The sequence below is a fragment of the Thunnus maccoyii genome, chromosome 19, assembly GCF_910596095.1.
Source record: "Thunnus maccoyii chromosome 19, fThuMac1.1, whole genome shotgun sequence".
Lineage (NCBI taxonomy): Eukaryota > Metazoa > Chordata > Actinopteri > Scombriformes > Scombridae > Thunnus > Thunnus maccoyii.
The window spans coordinates 27,662,688-27,680,952 of record NC_056551.1 but is presented as its reverse complement, the minus strand read 5'-3'; the positions used below and the strand labels follow the sequence as shown (position 1 = coordinate 27,680,952).

The 18,265-nt window shown below is 40.4% G+C and overlaps 2 protein-coding genes across 4 annotated transcripts; one reads left to right on the top strand and one right to left on the bottom strand.

Moving 5' to 3' along the window:
* Positions 1-538: 538 nt before the first annotated feature.
* LOC121886057 (RNA/RNP complex-1-interacting phosphatase-like) lies at positions 539-7,398 on the bottom strand. Its single transcript, XM_042395958.1, has 9 exons — positions 7,135-7,398; positions 6,103-6,178; positions 4,861-4,992; positions 4,655-4,778; positions 3,584-3,644; positions 3,409-3,455; positions 3,246-3,321; positions 3,035-3,163; positions 539-1,730 (listed from the first exon to the last, which is right to left on the bottom strand). Exons 1-9 carry the CDS (start codon positions 7,170-7,172, stop codon positions 1,250-1,252), a joined length of 1,164 nt encoding a protein of 387 aa, XP_042251892.1. The 5' UTR covers positions 7,173-7,398; the 3' UTR covers positions 539-1,249.
* A 71-nt stretch (positions 7,399-7,469) lies between these two features.
* On the top strand, positions 7,470-14,307 carry LOC121886058. Of its 3 annotated transcripts, none has more exons than XM_042395961.1 (3): positions 7,470-7,497; positions 13,426-14,036; positions 14,121-14,307. In XM_042395961.1, the coding sequence occupies exons 2-3, from the start codon at positions 13,473-13,475 to the stop codon at positions 14,220-14,222; spliced, it is 666 nt and encodes a 221-aa protein (XP_042251895.1). In that variant the 5' UTR covers positions 7,470-7,497; positions 13,426-13,472; the 3' UTR covers positions 14,223-14,307. The 3 variants fall into 3 exon arrangements, with proteins under 3 accessions (XP_042251895.1, XP_042251894.1, XP_042251896.1); XM_042395960.1 differs by lacking the exon at positions 7,470-7,497 and adding an exon at positions 10,819-11,459; XM_042395962.1 differs by lacking the exon at positions 7,470-7,497 and adding an exon at positions 11,320-11,459 and having other exon boundaries at positions 13,516-14,036.
* Positions 14,308-18,265: the final 3,958 nt, after the last annotated feature.

Below are 18,265 nucleotides of genomic sequence, written 5' to 3'. Positions count from 1 at the left end.
CTGTTATTTGTTTCAAAACAAAAAAACGTTTTTGGTGTCAAAGAATCAAATAACGAAAAAAACCAATCAAATGCGACCCGGTTTTGGTTTTTGCCGAGTCCTTTTATCGTTATTCCCTTTTGGATTGAATATCGAATGAAGTATTTTTGTCAGTTTTTGTGATAGCGGAAGCGGCTACATTAGCCTACCCATGATCCTCAGCGACCGTTGCTATGGTGAAGACAAAAAATACTTGATTTCTAAACCAAAACTGCGCGGTCTTTTGATTTTGGTTTTCTGGATTTTCGTTGGGAAACTAAAAGGAATAGATCTAGTTTTTAGTTTTTGGTTTAAAATGAAAAAAGGAAAAAAACCCATGTGACTTCCGTTTTTCGGTTTCAAACACAAAAACGAATCGGCTGAATGTCCGCAGACCTGCTGGATATTCAATCCAAAAAGGAATAACGATAAAACGAATCGGGTTTGATTGGTTTTTCGTTATTTGATTCTGACACCAAAAACGTTTTTTCCGTTTTTTGTTTTGAAACAAATAACACATTTACCGGTTTTTGGGTTTTAAATCACAAATGAATTACGAATCATCTGATGATACCTGGACCCATGGAGGGTTTTTATATTTGTAAAACTTTCCTCGAGCCGAGAAAAGAGATTTAAAAATCTGTGACGTCATCACATGTTTGCTTTAGGAAACTGTGATGAGCTGTTTAATAAAAGATTCATTGATGAATCGACAAAACTAATAAAAATAATCATTAGTTGCCTTAATTCAGACTGTTGAAGCTTCATTTTATCTTCAGCTGAACTATAAAAGTCGTTTTGAGTTTATTCTACATCACTTACACTGATATTGATTTAAAAGGGGACATATTCTGATCTTCTGTTATTTATTTCCTGTTCTGATGTCGGATGTTTAAACATGGTCAAAGTTCCAAAACTTGTATGAAGAAATGCTGCCTGCAAGTCAACAGTCAGGGCTTCAACCTGCTCTCAATGAACTGAGGGGCTTCATAAAGCACCAGCAGAAGATAAATAAGTAGTTTTAAAACTGGAAATTATACAAAGACCTTCCAGTAGAGCCCCAGGAACAATCAGTGAGCAACACCTTTCAGTGTGAATATGTTTTGTAGTTTTGGTGAACTGTCCCTTTAACACACATAAATGAACCAGAGAAGCAGTGTAAAACCTAATGAAACCCATGAAGCCGCCTGCTGTCTACTGTGTGCTGTGATGACCGCGGCGTGTTTCAGCTTCAGTTCCAGTTTCTATCAGACTGGTAGTCGTCGTACGGGTTCACTCGCGGTCTGTGTGAGTATCTGTGCTGATGTCTCATCTTGGGACCGGCCCACTCCTCCTCACGTCTACTGTAGCCATTCGACTCGTTGGTCCAGCGGGCGGAGGAGTGGGGGAGGTGAGAAGGAGGAGTAGGGGGAGGAGGAGGATAAGGATAATGGTGATAACTTCTTCTTCTGTCCTCCTGCAGGTGAGAGGGCCGACTCCACTGCGGCTCCGGTGGAAGATACCTGGACCTGGTCTCCTCTGAGCGGGAGGGTCTCCTCCACTGGCTGTCAGGGGGAGAAGGAGGAGGAGGAGGAGTCCATCGATACGGGTGGAAAGAGGCTCCTGCTGGAGGATGAAAGGAAGGGCGAGGGAGTAACGGCGGGCAGGGGAGGAGGCCGTCCTGCGCAGGGCGGTGATATGAGCGATGGTTCGTTCCTCTGGGAGAGAAAGACCTGCAGGAGAGAGAGAGAGAGAGAGAGAGAGAGAGAGAGGAATTTATCTGTAAATATATGAATTTTTTATTCTTTTATTCTTCAAAACTTCACTCCGTCTACATGAAGCTGACTAAACTGTAAAACTCTTACAACACCAGAACAAGTTATTCTCCTCCTACTGGGCATGTGTGACAGACGAGCAAGTCGGCCACAGAAAACCAGCGAAGAAGAAACGGTGTAGTGTTTCCTGGTTTATTGCAGCAGATTCCAGTCTGAGCAGAGAAAGGTGGCAGATCAGCTACGATTAACTCTGAACAAACCGTCAAAGTTGACAATAAAGAGAACAACACTCGCATGAAACCGTCCGCCATTGTTGTTGTCGTCATTATATTTCTTCTTCTTCCAATGAAATGACGCGCTACTGCCACCATCTGGTCTGTCAGCGACATGACAGCGTTTTTACAAAGCTCCATTTCCCCTCGTACACACTACGACGTCAAGCCGGCGTTTTCACATTTACACACTCTGGACGACGTTTTCAGGGGAGAAAAACGCCGTTTTAGTCTGAACGGAGGAACAAAAGAAGAAGATGCGTTTACAGATTTATCCAGCCGAGTGTGGACCTGTGGGCTTCTCCCTCCTCATGTCTCCTCCTCGCCTCCTCCGTTCGCATCTCAGGTGGGAGAGACTAAGACGCGAGGAGAGGAGGCGAGGTAAGGAATCGAGGATGTACAAACTGAGAAATGAGAAGAAGGGCTGGTCTTAGAGGCGGAGCGATAGCAAACAAAGTCACGGCAACGCTTCACCTAGCATTGTTTTTCTGAGCGCTCCGACTTTTCTCCACAGCTGCTCCGAGCGCTTCTACTTAAATATCTCTGAACTTTTCAGAAAGGCGCCAGTGTCGTCACTCTCGTTCCTTTTCAGCTAACCAATCATGTATTAGACGGGGCGGGGACTCCTCACCCGTCACCCTGGTAACCAGGAAAATGGAGGAGAAGCTCCTTCCGGCCGTCTATTCTGATCTTTATGATATATCAGACAGAAACTATCATAACAAAAGACAGAAAAGCTCGTCTGTAGGAGCCGATCAGACGGACACCGAATGTTGCTGCTGAGCATCGTCATAGATATTGTTGTCATAGAAACAAAACCCACGTGCGGCGTTTCTTTTCTCTTCATCCCGGCGCCCTGCCAGCACTTTTCTACCAGAGAAAAACACTATATGAACACAAGCTCTAAAGAGACACGATTAGATGTGAACATGTTTCAACAGTGTCTTCAGGACCTTTATCATGTGTGTAAAACATCTCTCTGGTCCTCACCTGTGCTGCCAGGAGTCATTAAAGTGTCGTCTCTCCTCTCTGCTGTCGGACTCTAGCGGAGTGTAAAGCGGTCGATTCACAGCCTGACCTCTCTTCGGCTCCTGCTCGCTCTCCTCCATCCCGTCGTTACTGTTAAAGACAAGATCACATGAGCAGAAGAAGAAGAGAGACGACGACGCTGCTGCAGAAAAGATACGAGTCGCTGTTTCACCTCCTCTTCGCTCCGTACTGTAGATCTTCCAGGTAGTTCTGTCGCTCTATGTCGTGACCCCGCGACGAGTTAAACACTGAGAACAAACAACACGTGAGATGCTTCACTTTCATTCACAGACGTGTTCTTCTGCAGAATGTATTAAAATAACATCAGTACTCACACTCTATGGCCTCTTTAGGATCCATCCCATCGACATCGATCAGATACCTGCAGGTCAGACACACCTGTTAAACACAGTCACACACACACACACACACACACACACACACACACACACACACACACACACACACACACACACACACACACACACACCTGCAAAGCTTCATACACACCTGCAGATCAGGTAACCGGTGCGATTCAGACCGTGTGTGCAGTGGACTCCGATCAGCTTGTCTGAAACAGAAAAGACAGATAATTTCATGGTTTTAAAACCATTTAGAAAGTAATTTAATACTTGTTTCATACTGTGAAAGTGAAAGTATGAAACCTACAATTATTTATTATTACATCACATTTTTTGTCAGTACTTTCAGCAGTAAATCACAATAATTCCTTTAATGAGACTCGAACCTGAAGCAGCAGAAAATGTTGCAACTTTACAGACTAAACAATTACAATGATCTGATCTAATCTGGTTTCATTTGAGATGAACTAGTCCAGCAGTTTCCTCCTGGTTCCAGTCTCTGTGTCTAAAAACAACAACATGGGGACCAGAGTTGATCGACAGGAAATCAACGGAATAATCATTTTAGTCATTTTGTTGAACAAAAACACTAAACCTGTGCTGGTTGCAGCTTCTCGAATGTGAGGATTTAAAGCTTTTCTGTGTCATACGTGACGGTAAATTAACAACCTGATGACATCACTGTGGGCTCGGAGGAACTGTTGATGTTTTAACACATTTTTTCTGCGACGATTATGAACATTTGAACATTCCTGGTAAATATTTTGTACTTTTCATTTCATTCTCTTCTATTTCAAATTGAAACCTACAGCAGCTCTTCTCACTTTCACGTATTTTTTTACTGTAAATGACATAATTTTATGTGTATTTTTCACTGTTATGCATCACAACAACAAGGCAAATTCCTCGTATGTGCGAACCTACTCGGCAATAAACATGTTTCTGATTCAATTAGTTCAACAGAAAATCAATCAGCAGCTATTTTGCTAATTAACGAATCCTTTTAATCCTTTTTTTTAAAAATATTTACTAGTTGTAGCGTCTCAAATGTGAGGACTTTCTGTGTCATACGAGGTAATGAACTGAATATATTTGGATTTTAAACTGTTGATCAGACAAAACAAAACATTTGAAGAAACCACATGAGCTCTAAGAACCTGTAACTGCTCCTTTAAAGAAGATGAAGATGAAGATGAAGCTGTTGTCGTATCGTTCTCACCGTTGTCAGCGTTGTCCTGTAGAAACCTGCGTACGGCTCGTTTGAAGCTCAGGATCGTGCCGTCGCTGGGAATCTCGTGACCGGCTGTGAAGATCTTCACACACATCAGAGAGTCCGGTACGTCCTGCACGCAACACAGTTACTATAAACCACTTTAACAGTTAAGAAGAAACCCCATGAACATCTGCACAGGTGTGTTTGTGTACCTGTGGCTGGTAGTAGCGTTTGGTGAAGGTCAGGTCGATGATCAAACCCAGTTCTTGATTTTCTTCTTTCAAAGTGTCCAGCAGCTCCCAGGGACCGAACACATCAGAACACGGAAGCTGACGGTTCAGAGACTAAAGAAAACACATTTTATTAGTCTCACTGCTCGTCGACAAACGACTTTCAAAGAAACCGAACTGCAGCTCTGTTCACACCTGGCATTAAAACGCATTAACATTGAGGATGCACTGAGATCCGATCATTCAGACCACCTTCAGAGGTGGTCTGGGCTGCATATCACCACAGGACAGGGACAGGGGGGGCACTGGGTGGGCAGGGGGGGCACTGGGAGGGCAGTGGACCAAGCAGAACTCGGCAGAGACTCAGCAGCCAACGTTTCTCCGTCTCAGAGCAGCTGAGGTCGTCACTAAATGAGAAAAGCTGGTCCACCTTTCATGCATGAATTATGATAACCTCAGTCAGGATTTGTTTTTATTCCTTTTTAGGCATGAAAAAAAATATTTGAGCATTTTTTTTTAAACATGGGATGACACACTAGAGTCCACTGTGGTGGCTGATGTGCAACTATACCATTAAAACCCCCACGCACATCTAAGAGAACGGCTTTGGAATAGCTGTTCACTGTAGTGAAAACCATGCATGAAAGGGTTAAAGGTCAATCCACTGCTCTCTCTCTCTCTGTGTTAAGGTGGACTGACCTTTAGCTGCTCCTGAACAGAGAACCAAGCAGGTAGAAGTGAAGCCAATGTGTAAAAACCTTAAACCTGCATTCTCTCTAACGGCCAGCAGGGGGCGACTCCGTTTGTATAGAAGTCTATGAGAAAATGACTTTACTTCTCTCTTGATTTATTACCTCAGTAAACACTTTCCTGATGAGTTTATGATCTCAATCGCTAGTTTCAAGTCTTCTTCAATACATCATGATGTTCATTCAGTAAATTATGGTCCCATTTAGAGTAAAACAGACCATAAAGCAGGGTATGCTTTAGGGCGGGGCTACGTTGTGATTGACAAGTCGTTGGCTGCAGTTTTTGTGCAGCCTGCTTAAAACCAACAACGTGTTCGGTCTTTACAAATGAAAAAGATGTTAGGCTACGTGTTTATGCGCAGACAGAGCAGCGGGAGTGAGATCAGATCACAAGCAGAGACGCTTCTAACTGAAGGTGTGAACTGTCCACTGGTGATGGGATCAGCAGGTGTGAACGAGGCCTTTAACTCCTCACGTGTTTCAGCGGCACTTTGAAGGCGATGAAACGAGTCCCGTTGAGTCTTTTCCCAACAGCTTTGTAATCCAACCATCTGTAGGAGAGCAAAACACCACAGTTACAGTCACATTATATCAAAATATAAGGTCCTAGATGTAGTTATTGTTGTAGATTTGATCACTTTAACAGCTTAAGATGCATTTTTTAATGGGTTTTACAGAAGTTTGCATCAGTGTGATGTTATTTAATTGTTTCAGTTACAGCTGCAATGATTAGTTGATTAATCAATCGTCTGACAACTAATCAGCAGTTGTTTTAAAGATGGATTCCATTTCCTGATGATCGACTGATCGATTAATCGTTGCAGCTCAACAAAAACATTAGAAGAGTTACAAACATCTCTAGAGATTCATTTTAAAGAGACAAACATGTTTAACTAGAGCTCATCAAAACATCCTAAATAACATCTACAGACTCCTAAAAATAATTTAAAAGAATTCATTTTAAATAAGCAAATACCTCCTTTATATGTTCTCAATATAAGTATTATGAGCTTGATGTAGTTAAAGTATTGCAGTAAAAGTACATAAGTATTATGAGCTTGATGTAGTTAAAGTATTGCAGTAAAAGTACATAAGTATTATGAGCTTGATGTAGTTAAAGTATTGCAGTAAAAGTAGTGGTTTGGTCCCTCTGACTAATATATTATTATATGATATCATTAGATTATTAATAGTGAAGCATCAGTGTTAGAGCAGCATGTTACTGTTGTAGCTGCTGGAGTCAAATCTTCATCTAAAAAGTAACTAAAGCTGTCAAATAAATGTAGTGGAGTAGAAAGTACAATATTTCCCTCTGAAATGTAGAAAGTAGCATCACATGGAAATACTCAAGTGAAGTACCTCAGATGTTTTCATGTCTAGTTAGAGTTAATTACAGGTTATAGAGACCCAACAACAACATGAAAAGTTCTTCTATCTGCCTTTTTCATCCAAACTATCCAACATGAATCAGTTTTCTCCACATTTGTGAATGTTGTAACGTTCTCACCTGTCCGGTATTCCGTCCTTCTTACTGTGTCGGGACATTTTCACACTCTTCTTCTGTCGCTGCTTGTTTGTCTTCTTCCAAATTTTTAATCAATATATCAATAAAAACAGCGGAGCAGGTGTAGACCCGGACCCGGAGCGGCTGCCTGTCAGTGTTACTGAACACAAGCAGCAGAAAACATGCTGTTAACTATCGGACTGAAACCGGCCGCATGTTATTCACATCCACACGTTCACAGTTCACATCACAAGCGACCCAAACAAGAAAGCTGCTGCAGACTCTGCAGTCGCGGGAATGTGACGTAGGTAGTGACGCGCACTCTTGTGCTGCGTTCAAGCCATGTCGGAGTTATCAGAGATGAAGGTACGTGTTATATGATTATGGCGTTAACATTCTGCCATTTATATAAATTTCAGGAGGTAGAGAACAAACGGTGGAGTTTACGTCAGGTTTGGCTTTTCAGAGCTGATTTTAAACAGCAGTTGAGCCATTTTCAATCAATGAAATGCTGATTTTTATCAATTTGGTGTAGAGACGGGTGTGGTTAGAATGTTATCTTTATCTTATCAATACTCTTATCGGTCCGGTTCAATACTCTCTTTCATTACTAATGACTTGAATAGAATATATTTAGAACAGGATTAGAACTGATTCATATTTGAAATAAAACAAAAAACCGTTTCTACAGCAGCAACAGCAAAGTCACTTTATAAACTGAATAATATCACTGGAAACTAATCTAACATGTCAGTAAAATATATTTATTTCTTTTATAAATATTGTAATAATGGTCCAAAATGATGTGAAAATACACAGTTTTCAGTCAAATCAAATGTTTTTTTTCCTGCCTGCTCTCTGCTGTGTTGCTGACTCAACTATTATTCTGCTCGTAGCTTAATATGATGATTTCAGTCAGTTTAATTATGTATTTGTGGTGTTACGCTGCTGTGACTGAGAGATGAAATGAGGGCACCTCTGTGAAGCTGTGCATTTATTTTTTAAAAAGTAGCCTACATATTATGAAGATAAACGATAATCATGCAGGTTTATGTCTCGGTCTGGATCTGGACTATTGAGGACCCTGCTGGTCTATGAGGTGGTCTGGGTATAGGTGAGATTCCCAGTCTGAATTTTTGTCCCAGTCCGACTCTGCTGCTGTAAGAAACTATATTTTGTCATATTTAAATTATAAATCTATTCTAATCCTGTTCTGTTTTCTTTAAAATAATAATTTTTAAAAAACTCCCAATTCTTTATAATGAAAAACATAGCTCATCACTATGACGACCGTCTCTACTGTTATCAGATCATTTTAACACCTGCAGACACAAACATGATGAAAACTGTTTTGTTACCTTTAAGTGCTGAGAATAATCTGAATCGAGCTGATGAGTGAAGATGAAATTAATCACCGACCAGAAGAAGAACAAACATGTAACTGACAGCAGGAAGTTTTTAAGGTCTTATCTCTCTGTATTCATCTCTAACTGAAGTGATCTTTAACGAAAATCTGATGACAGAACAGCAGCTCTGAACTTTGGAATGAAAAACGTGGAACAAAATTAAAATATTAACAGACAGTATAAATCTTTATTAGTTTAATCCAACAAGGAAATAAAAAGTGGTGAGATGACATTAATGCAGGCTGTCGTATCTCTGTTTGATGAGCAAAATAGGACAAATAAATTGTTTGTGGATAAGATAAAGATAAACTTTGAACCATAGTCGTCCTTACAGCTGACTGCTGGCTACAGTCTGACTATGACAGGATGAGAAAATCACTGTTTAAATCCATTCATATAAGCCTGTTTAACCAGTGATTTGTGATTATTATTCTTTATGGCACAAAGTGCATTTTTTAAATAAATATTGTAATGATGATAGTCCAAAATTGTGGGCCTTTGACCTTGTTATTTTATTTGATCGCTGCGGATCTGATTATTCAATCAACTGGGTAAAAACAACAATAATCATATCAGCAAAACAGTGCAAAACAAGAAAAAATGGCGCCAGTATTCTATTGAACACCTTAACTATGGATTCATGTCCTTCTGCTTTTTCCCAGAAGCCTCGGACTTCCTGGCAGGCTGCTCTTATTGTCTGTTGGAACAATTAATAAGAATGCTTCCTGATTGGCTGCTGTTCTTGATCAATAAGGAGACCTAATTAAAGTTTGACTGTCAGGTTTCTAACTGTTGCTTTTGTTTAATAATCATAAATATAATTTCATTTGCTCCCTGCATGAGAAACTAATGATAATGATATTCAAACTGTCCAGTTAAACAAATCTGTTATTTGGCATCTAATGACATGATTTAAATGATATAACACAGAATAATAATCAACATTAATATTCAGGGGAGACGATTAGCCTACATTATAATTGATGGGGGGCAGTAAGAGTCCTGGATAATGGATAATAGGGGGCGCTGGTCCAAAAAAGGTTGAGAACCACTGCTGTAAATGCACCGTGCTAACTAAGCTAGCAGCTAGCGTTAGGGTCAGTTCCACCCTCTCGCCCAAATATGGTCACTTCTGGCTCCAAAATTCCAAGATGGCGACGGTCAAAATGCCAAACTCGAGGCTTCAAACACGGGAAGGGTGACATCACGGCGGCTCAGAGAAACTTTCCTCCTTCGGCAGATGAATGTGAAAACAAACTCTGCACATCCATCATTCTGCACAGAGAAGAAGAACAAACATCCAACTGAAGGAACAAGAAGAAAAACACATTTCTGAGTGGAGGGGGACTTTGAAATAAATCTTGTTTTCTTTTTTGCTAAATTTTATATACATAACTATAAATTCAATAAGTCGAGGTCCCTCCTGCTTGTTTAGTCGGGTGGAGACGGTTGTAAAACACTCTGAGACTATTCACAGTTTTAATAGATTGAACTCATATCTGTCAGCTTACTGCTCACATCATTAAAATGTGTCTACATGTGATAATAAACTTACAATTTGCATTTGAAGAGGAGGAGTGAGGTGTTGCAGCTGACCTCATACCTGGGGACACTTGCAACATCCATTAAACTGCATTAAAATGGTCATTAATGTAGTTTTTCTTCTTATTAGTCTGAATATTCAAACTGTTTTACATACGATGTTCTTCAGTATATCTGTAAAAATCACAGTTAATTTGTTGTTCGGACAAACAGAAAGCCTGCTCTATTTGCAGCTGTTGCCAGGCAGCAGTTAATCAGTGTTAGATTGAAGAAAGATAAAAATAACTGCAGCTTCCTCTGACTTATTAACAAGCCGTTCACAGCTGTGGAGCCACCAGACGGTTCTCATGAAGCTCACTGGTGCAGCAGAGAGTGTTTTCAACCAGCAGGAAGCAGTATTTTGACTGTTTTCTCCCCATAAAGCCAAAACACAGTACTCAGTCAAAACTGAGTTAAGTGCAACACAATCTCCAGGTGCATTGTGGGTAATGTAGGCGTCTGGTTTTGACAAAGAAGAAGAATCTGTGGAATAAAAAAGACGATATCTCTGAATCTGCTGCATCGATTTTCTTTCTTTCTTTTTTTTAAATAAAAACTGTCCATCATGAGTCTGATGATGTTTTAGGAGTGAAATAATAAATCTGTGGAGGATTATTTTAAATTTTTGTGACTCTCTACACAAAGTTTCACAGTTGGATTGTATGAAATGTGAGACTGAACGCTGCTCTGTTTGCTCTCTGCTCAGCTAACAAGATAAAAAGCAGGTTTGCTGCTGTTGGAATAAATAACTCCTCTCATCAGAGAGTCACCCAGAAACAGCTCACATGAAGGAGCAGGAATGTGGACATCTCACCACCTCCTCTTCCTCCTCCTCCTCTTCTTCCTCCTTCTCCGCCTCCTTTTCCTCATCCCCTCTCTCCTCCTCCTCCTCTAACAGCAGGTACAAGAATCAAGGAAGCAGCCACTTCTCGGGACGTTTGACTGGGTTCACTGAGGTCTTTGATGAGGGTAATTACATGGGTAATAACATGGGTAATTACATGGGTATTACGCCTTCAGTCGAACATGGCGGAGGCGGAGCTCTGCGGCTGCGCCCTGATGTTCTAACGGAACAACCAATTAGCTTTCACTTCTTATCAAGTTAAGTTCTTTGGTTACAGTACGAACGACTGAAGTCCACGAAGGCTGTGGCTGTAAAGTCTGGAAGGTGGACATTTTGATTCAGACTCAGAGACTCTGTTTCTGGTGGTATTTCCTTTCCGTTTTGTTTGAATTCATTAACGTTTCCGGTCCTGACAGCGGAGCTCTGCAGCGGAAGCGCTCCCACAGGAGCCCTGCAGACAGACCGTCCTGCAGATGTTTGCAGCTGTTCAGCTTTTTGTTAGTTGACCTACAGGAATATAAACTGGTCGCTACGGCTTGTTGAACTGCCAGAAGCTTTTCTATATGTTACAGCATGTTGTTGGGCGGGGAGAACATGAGCCACTTTTTACAATGATGATGATGATGATTTTACTGCAAAATGAAAGTATATTTGTTTCAAATAATAGTTAATATATATACCTCAGGTTGTTGTGTACCTATAGAAATTGAAACAAATGATCTAATTATTGTGGTTTTAGAAAAATAAGCCATCAAAAAAAGTTAGTCCAATGGCAAAACTTACCCCAAAGTAGGGGTAAAATAAGCGCTCAAGGGGTAATTAGTGTTACCATTAAATATTGATATAAAAATGACACAAACAATCAAACAATTTTGAGATAATTTTGAACTTTATTAATGGCATCAATTTAACAAAAAAACTCATCATACTTTTAAGTAAAATGATATGTTTGTGTCTTATTGTTCAACATGCTACCTCAACACTTTCAGTAAAGATTAAACTGTGATCTTTGTGTTTTAGCTACAGAAAGAACATGTGTGTAAATGTGCTTTTGTGTAAACAGACAGTTGACAAATTAAAGGAAAAACTGGTCCAGGTCTGAATGTTTGACCCCTACAGTGAGGGGGTCTGGTGGCTCTGTTATGCTTTGGGGGGCATTTTGCTGGCATGGTTTGGGTCCACTTTGGGTCACTGCTAATCTATACAAGGTTGATCTGAGTGATCAGCTTTATCCTATGATGAAACATTTCTATCCTGATGGGAGTGGTCTCTTCCAGGATGGTTTGATGAGTATTAAATGATGTGAATCATATTTTATGACCTTCACAGTCACCAGATCTCAAACCAGCTGAAAAAAAGAGATTTAGGACTGACGGCGTTCTCCACCGCCATCATCAAAATGAGGGAATATCGTTTTGAAGAATAGTGTCCATCCCTCCAGTAGAGTTCAGAGACTGTAGAATCAATGCCAAGGTGTATTGATGCTGTTCTGACAGCAGGTGGTGGTCCAACACCTTACTAAGACACTTTATGTTGGCTTTTCCTTTTATTTGTCACCTGTCTGTATGTACAGCATGTTTGTGTGTGGCTTAAACTTAACATTAGTCAATGATAGATAAATTATCAATAGGCTGAGGTTGGTTGAAGTCAAGCGTCTCTTTAATTCAAACAGATCACATGTTACAGACACGGATAGTCCGCAGAGAGGAAAGAAATTCACTGGTATATATCAATGGCCTTGGGAGGCACCTTTAGTTGTTTACAGATTCCTACCAGACCTACACAAAGTTTTACAGAACTCTCCCTTCCATATGACTTTGTCCTGCTGTTACCCGCGAGACCCTGCCGTCTAACATATAACCATACATGGTACACAATGCAAGGTACAGATTTTTCTATCAGTCAACAATTAGGTATTTATTCATCAACATTGTAGCACTTGTAACAGTGATCAAATATGAACAGTGTCTCTAGAATATCAGAAAATCATTTTCGGGGGTAAATTGAACCATTGACTCACCTTGCCCCAACATCTTTGGCACGTTTTAAACCACAACCTCAATTTAGACAAAACTGTTTCATACAGTGGTTCAGATCGACAGTTATGTTGAGTTTATGACCTTGTTTTGTAGCTTACACTGACTTAAATTAACATGTAATAATGTCCAAAACTTATCTATTTTAATTAAGATACACAACTGATAACTTTAGTAACATGATGAATTCACATGACATGACAAAAATCATTTCTTTTGCTCTGTTTTGCTTTTCTCCATGTGCTTGAGTCCAAGATGGATTGAGTAATGTGCACTACTTGTGGTCACATGATTGGATAAAGGGATTGGCTCATTTTACCCTGTTCTCCCCTACTGTAACTATACTGTAACCCCTTTACCTGACTCTAAGTCTGATCTGAGAGCGGCTAACGGTGTTATCTGATGTTATCTTTGTCTCCACCCACAGAAACTCCCAACTGTCAACTGAGGAAACCTTCAAGGAACCTTCTGAAAATGGATTTTTTTAATCTACTGAAAATGCTCCATTTCTACACAGATTCATTCACCAAACGGTTCGATGAGAAGGAGCCGAGGATGAGACAGACCGTGGACGCGCTTCTCAAGATCGCTGCTGAAGTTAAACGGATACAGAAGGAATCAGAACCAGGCACCATCGCACTCAACTTCATGGTCGCGGCTCTCGTAGGTGTCACTCTGTTTTATAAAGGCTTGACACCAGCAGCAGCAGTTACCGTCGCTCTAGCGGTCCTTCTTCCTCGTTTCATTAAACAACTAAAACACAGAGTGAGAGGAAACCCAAAGGAATTGAGAGAACTGATGGAAGAATCCAGAACAAATGTTGACTTACTGAAGAAAGATCTGGAAAAAATAAAAATGCTTTGTGAGGAAATGCGGAGAGAGTCGGTCGGAGCTGAAACAGGAAACGTCATCCGGCTGGAGATGTGCGTTCTGGAGGTGTTCCTCACTGCTGAAGAGCTCTCCAGAGTCTCTCACAATGATCAGCGTGTTACAGATGCAGCTGATCAGTGTCAGAAAGTTTTCACTGGGCTTGAAAAGGTGAAGAAAGAACTTAATGACTTCAGAGAGAGAACTGACACTGAGAATAAGTAAGCGAACTTCTAATCCTGTTTTTTCCTGTAGGTCTGCTGTACTTCTGATATCCTGGAGAGGGATCAATCTTCTATTTCTAACATGTTTTCTCTGTTAAATGAGTTTTTTTTCTTATCTGAATCATTGATCTAAGGACAGAGGATGTTGTGTTAACCTCAGGGTTCATTTGTGATTTGTGATATTTGGGCTTTATGAATAAAATTCACTTGATTTACAATCAATCTCTGGACTCATGAGTGTAAAGTCAAACATCTCTTACTGAAAAACAAAGACTGTTTTTATCACACGATATATTTTTTTTTGTAAAAAATCCAAATCTTTTAGTTGTTCACATGAGATCCAGATGTTGTGTAATATGATCATAAGTCATCATCTTGTGTCCTCACAACATTAAACGCACAATATGTAATTTCAGCCACTAGGGGTCTCTCAATCAAAACAATAACAATAGACGGAGTGTGATGACGGTGTGAAGTAGCAAGGGATCATGGGAGTTGTTGTCTTTGTTGCTAAATAACCAGCTTCACCTGGATAGGATTACTCCAGTGTTAATAATTCGGGATGTTTTTAGCGGGAGCCGAATTATCCGCAGAGGTCTCCTCCCCTCCAAAAACAAACGTACATGCAGATTAAAATCGTTAAAAATACTAATTAAAGCTGTTTTACCTAAAAGAATCAATGTTTCTCCGACGATGTTCGGTGAGCACCGGACTTCCTGGAGGGGCTGTTAGCCGAGCTGCTGCTAACGTTTGTCCAGTTTATTTCTCTGATAACTTAAGATCCAGACGTCCAATGACTAAAATCCTTCTTCCGGCTAAAAGATATAGTTAAAAGCAACCTAAATTGATCATGAAAATGTGGCTTAAAACTGTATAAAAGTCAATTTATAACAACGCCAATGTATTATCTTGTATGTGTGTAAGTTACTCTTTGGTAGACGCCATTGTAGCGGACAAACACAGCGCCGCTGTATGCATCGTGTGCGTGTTTACTCTTTGGTAGAGGAGGTATTTTAATGTAGAATAATTACATATTATACCTTTGAAAACCATTAATGCTCATTTCCTCTGGCTGTGTGGTTGTCTGCTGTCTTTATGTGCAGTTTTGTTGATGTGGTTATTAAGCTAACTGCTGTTTGTCTGTGTAGCAAACAAAGCAGCAGCTTTATTAGTTCTGGGCAGAAGATGGCTGTTTGTTTTTCTTAATGTTTAGTAATCAACATCAGGTAAAAATATTTATTTTTTCTGACAGGCAGTGAAAACCTTATATCAGATACAAATTTAGCATCTTTACATCGACCTTCGTTACGTTGTGTTGAAAGATCACAAAGGAAAGGAAGATCACAGGCATCTCTGCAAAAAAAAACCCAATGAGATGGGATTGAGGTTCCTCAGTCATCTGAAACTGCCCTGGCCATCAGGATGATTGTCCTTCCTTGAAATGGGCAACAGGTTGTCACATCTCAGTGGAAACCTCCAAATAATGTGGCAATTGTCTGAAAACACTAAACACACATATGAAATAATATACAAAACACTGCTGGGTTGAAGATTAAAAATGATTATTGTACAATAAGGAGAGAGAACACGCACAAAAATTTGCATCAGCTTGTCTCAACGAACAAAGAGCAAAGCTAATCTATTAGAGTTTCCGAAGGTACAAAGAAATGATCTGTGATTGGTCGGTGTATATTATTTTAAACACTTGTGATAGGTAGGCTTTCGGCCTAGTCATGCCACCATCTTTGTCCTCGTTTTCCTCTCTGTGGAAGCCCCTCCCTCTGCCGCTCACTGGTAGGAGGCACACAGATCTCACTCTTGATGCATTTTGTCCCATGTGGTTAGGGAACAGGCTCGTCTCCTGGAAGGCATTTTAAACAGTCTGTTGCCCAGGCCCTGCAGGCTGGATAACCTGCTTTGAAGGTAACTGTTGTAACTGTTGAGCTCATCACAGTGAAGGCATTGTAAGTTGATAATGCCTCTGGGTTGCCTTGAATGTCCTGTGGTTGCTTGAGATAGCACTGACCTGGGTTACCAGATACTGAGTTGTTTGAGGGTTGTCATAGCCACTGCTGTTTTGCCTGTGTTACCTTGCTGCTAGTTGTGCCTCCTTTTTGTACATGTGTTCATCATTTATAAACTGGATCCAGCTTATAGGTGGATGGCCATGGGAATGTTGGTGCCAACTGCTAGGACTTGCTAGCAGTTTTTCCTAGTGTTCCTGCCAGACGAACAGGGTGGTGTACCATTGACGTCCCTCTCCCCTTCACTGCTTCACTGCATATGGTGGTCTGATGTGGTAACTGTTTGCACTTTAACTCTGTCTTTAAAGGTAACCCCCTACATGTCTTGGTCCTAAAGATTTTGAGGTGGTTCACACTTACCGATTTTATCTTTTTCTGTAGCGTTCATGGGAAGTTGGCACTAACATTTTGCCTCTTTTTAGGACTGTTGTGCTTTTATTGAGTTGTATGAATAAAACTGCCCAAAACCTGATTTTATAACTATTGTTCAATAAATTGCCCATCCAGCGTCTGAATCCATGTCTCTGTGTTATTTTGGTACTATCTGCAGGGATCCCAAAATCAAGTTAAATTTCAAACGCCAAGTGGCGTAGTTAACATTGAGGCCCACTAGCCTCATTAATAGGCAGAGCGCCATAAGATGTTATATGATCTAGTCACCTCATGCCTCCTCATTCACCTCATGCATATCACATACAGGCGGATGACAAATAAAGGAAAAACATCATTAAGTGTCTTAGTAAGGTGTTGGGCCACCACATGCCAAAAGAACAGCTTCAATGAGCCTTGGCATTGATTCTACAAGTCTATGAAACTCTACTCGAGGGATGGAACAACATTCTTCTAAAAGATATTCCCTCATTTGGTGTTTTGATGATGGTGGTGCAGAGTGCTGTCTAACACCTTGGTCCAACATCTCCCATAGGTCTATAATGATGTCTTTCCCATAGATCTAAATGCAGATGTCACTTTAGTCAGTGTTCTTATATTTGCCTGTTCTGTTCATCATAAGCAATAAAATAGATAAATTGTGCCAACTTTAAACGCAAAACGATTTGTACATTGAAAGTTAAATGTGGTCTAAGGTACATAAAATATCAAGATAAGTGTGTATACATATATACATATTTATATACATTATCGTTATGGATGAACAATAAGTCACTTAACATATAAAACATTTTACTGGATGGTAATTAGTGTTTTGTTCAGTGCTTGTTAACGAATTCAAATATAGGTCAAATTTGACCCATGAACACTAAAAGTGTAAACATTCATGAAACTGCACTGTCAGCCCTCCAGGAAGTGAATGAAGGAGTGAAGGCAGAGAAGTGAATTTACAGTGTGTGTGTGTGTGTGTGTGTGTGTGTGTGTGTGTGTGTGTGTGTGTGTGTGTGTGTGGATAATAAATAGACAGACTTAAAGTGAAAGTTCTCTGTGAAGCTGTGTTTGTGGTGAGTTGAACCTTGAGGTAACACTGTCAGGTGTTACAAATGCCAACTTGTCAGTGAAGCTATACAGTAGCATCCATATGATTTAAATAGTAAAAGAAACATTATAGAGGCTAGGGACATAATAGTGTAGAGGACCAGTAGAATTAATCAATCCATACATTTTATTCACAAAAGGGAAAACAAACAAACAAACAAATGAACAATGGGATAATTTGGGAACAGAGCTGAGTGCTGTAACCGAGTTATCTGCCCATCAAATGTGTGTGTTGGTGTGTGTGAAAGAGCATGTATGTGCGTGGTTAGTAAGAGGAGAGAGGAGGTGCAGCAGGAAACAAACTGTTTGTCACAGTTTGAGAGCCAAAGTTTCCTGCACTGCTATTTTCACTTTCATGTGCATGCGTTTGTTTCTGAATGGGACCAATAGTCCTCATGGAGACCAAAGCCCAGTCCTAATGCAGCAAAACGTCATTTCTGAGGTCCTGGTTAAGATTAGGGGTAAGGTGTGAATTGAGGTTAGGTTATGGTTAGGGTTTGGGTTAGGCTGTACAATATGAATGGTCTAACAATCAAACAATGTCCTAACAAGGATAGCTGTGCTTGTGTGTGTGTGTGTGTGTGTGTGTGTGTGTGTGTGTGTGTGTTTGCCTCGCCTTCAGTCAAAGTCCAACTTAGAGAGCAAAGGACAGAAGCAGGTCGAC

What these genes read in the sequence shown, in the direction of transcription:
- LOC121886058 (XM_042395961.1), top strand. Translation starts at nt 13,473, where the DNA reads ATGGATTTTTTTAATCTACTGAAAATGCTCCATTTCTACACAGATTCA. An exon ending in TTTTCACTGGGCTTGAAAAG is followed by an intron (nt 14,037 to 14,120) that starts GTGAAGAAAGAA and finishes TTTTTCCTGTAG; the next exon opens with GTCTGCTGTACTTCTGATAT.
- LOC121886057 (XM_042395958.1), bottom strand. Translation starts at nt 7,172, where the DNA reads ATGTCCCGACACAGTAAGAAGGACGGAATACCGGACAG. An exon ending in TCAAAGTGCCGCTGAAACAC is followed by an intron (nt 4,993 to 6,102) that starts GTGAGGAGTTAA and finishes TGTTTTCTTTAG; the next exon opens with TCTCTGAACCGTCAGCTTCC. An exon ending in TCCTAAAGAGGCCATAGAGT is followed by an intron (nt 3,322 to 3,408) that starts GTGAGTACTGAT and finishes GTTTGTTCTCAG; the next exon opens with TGTTTAACTCGTCGCGGGGT.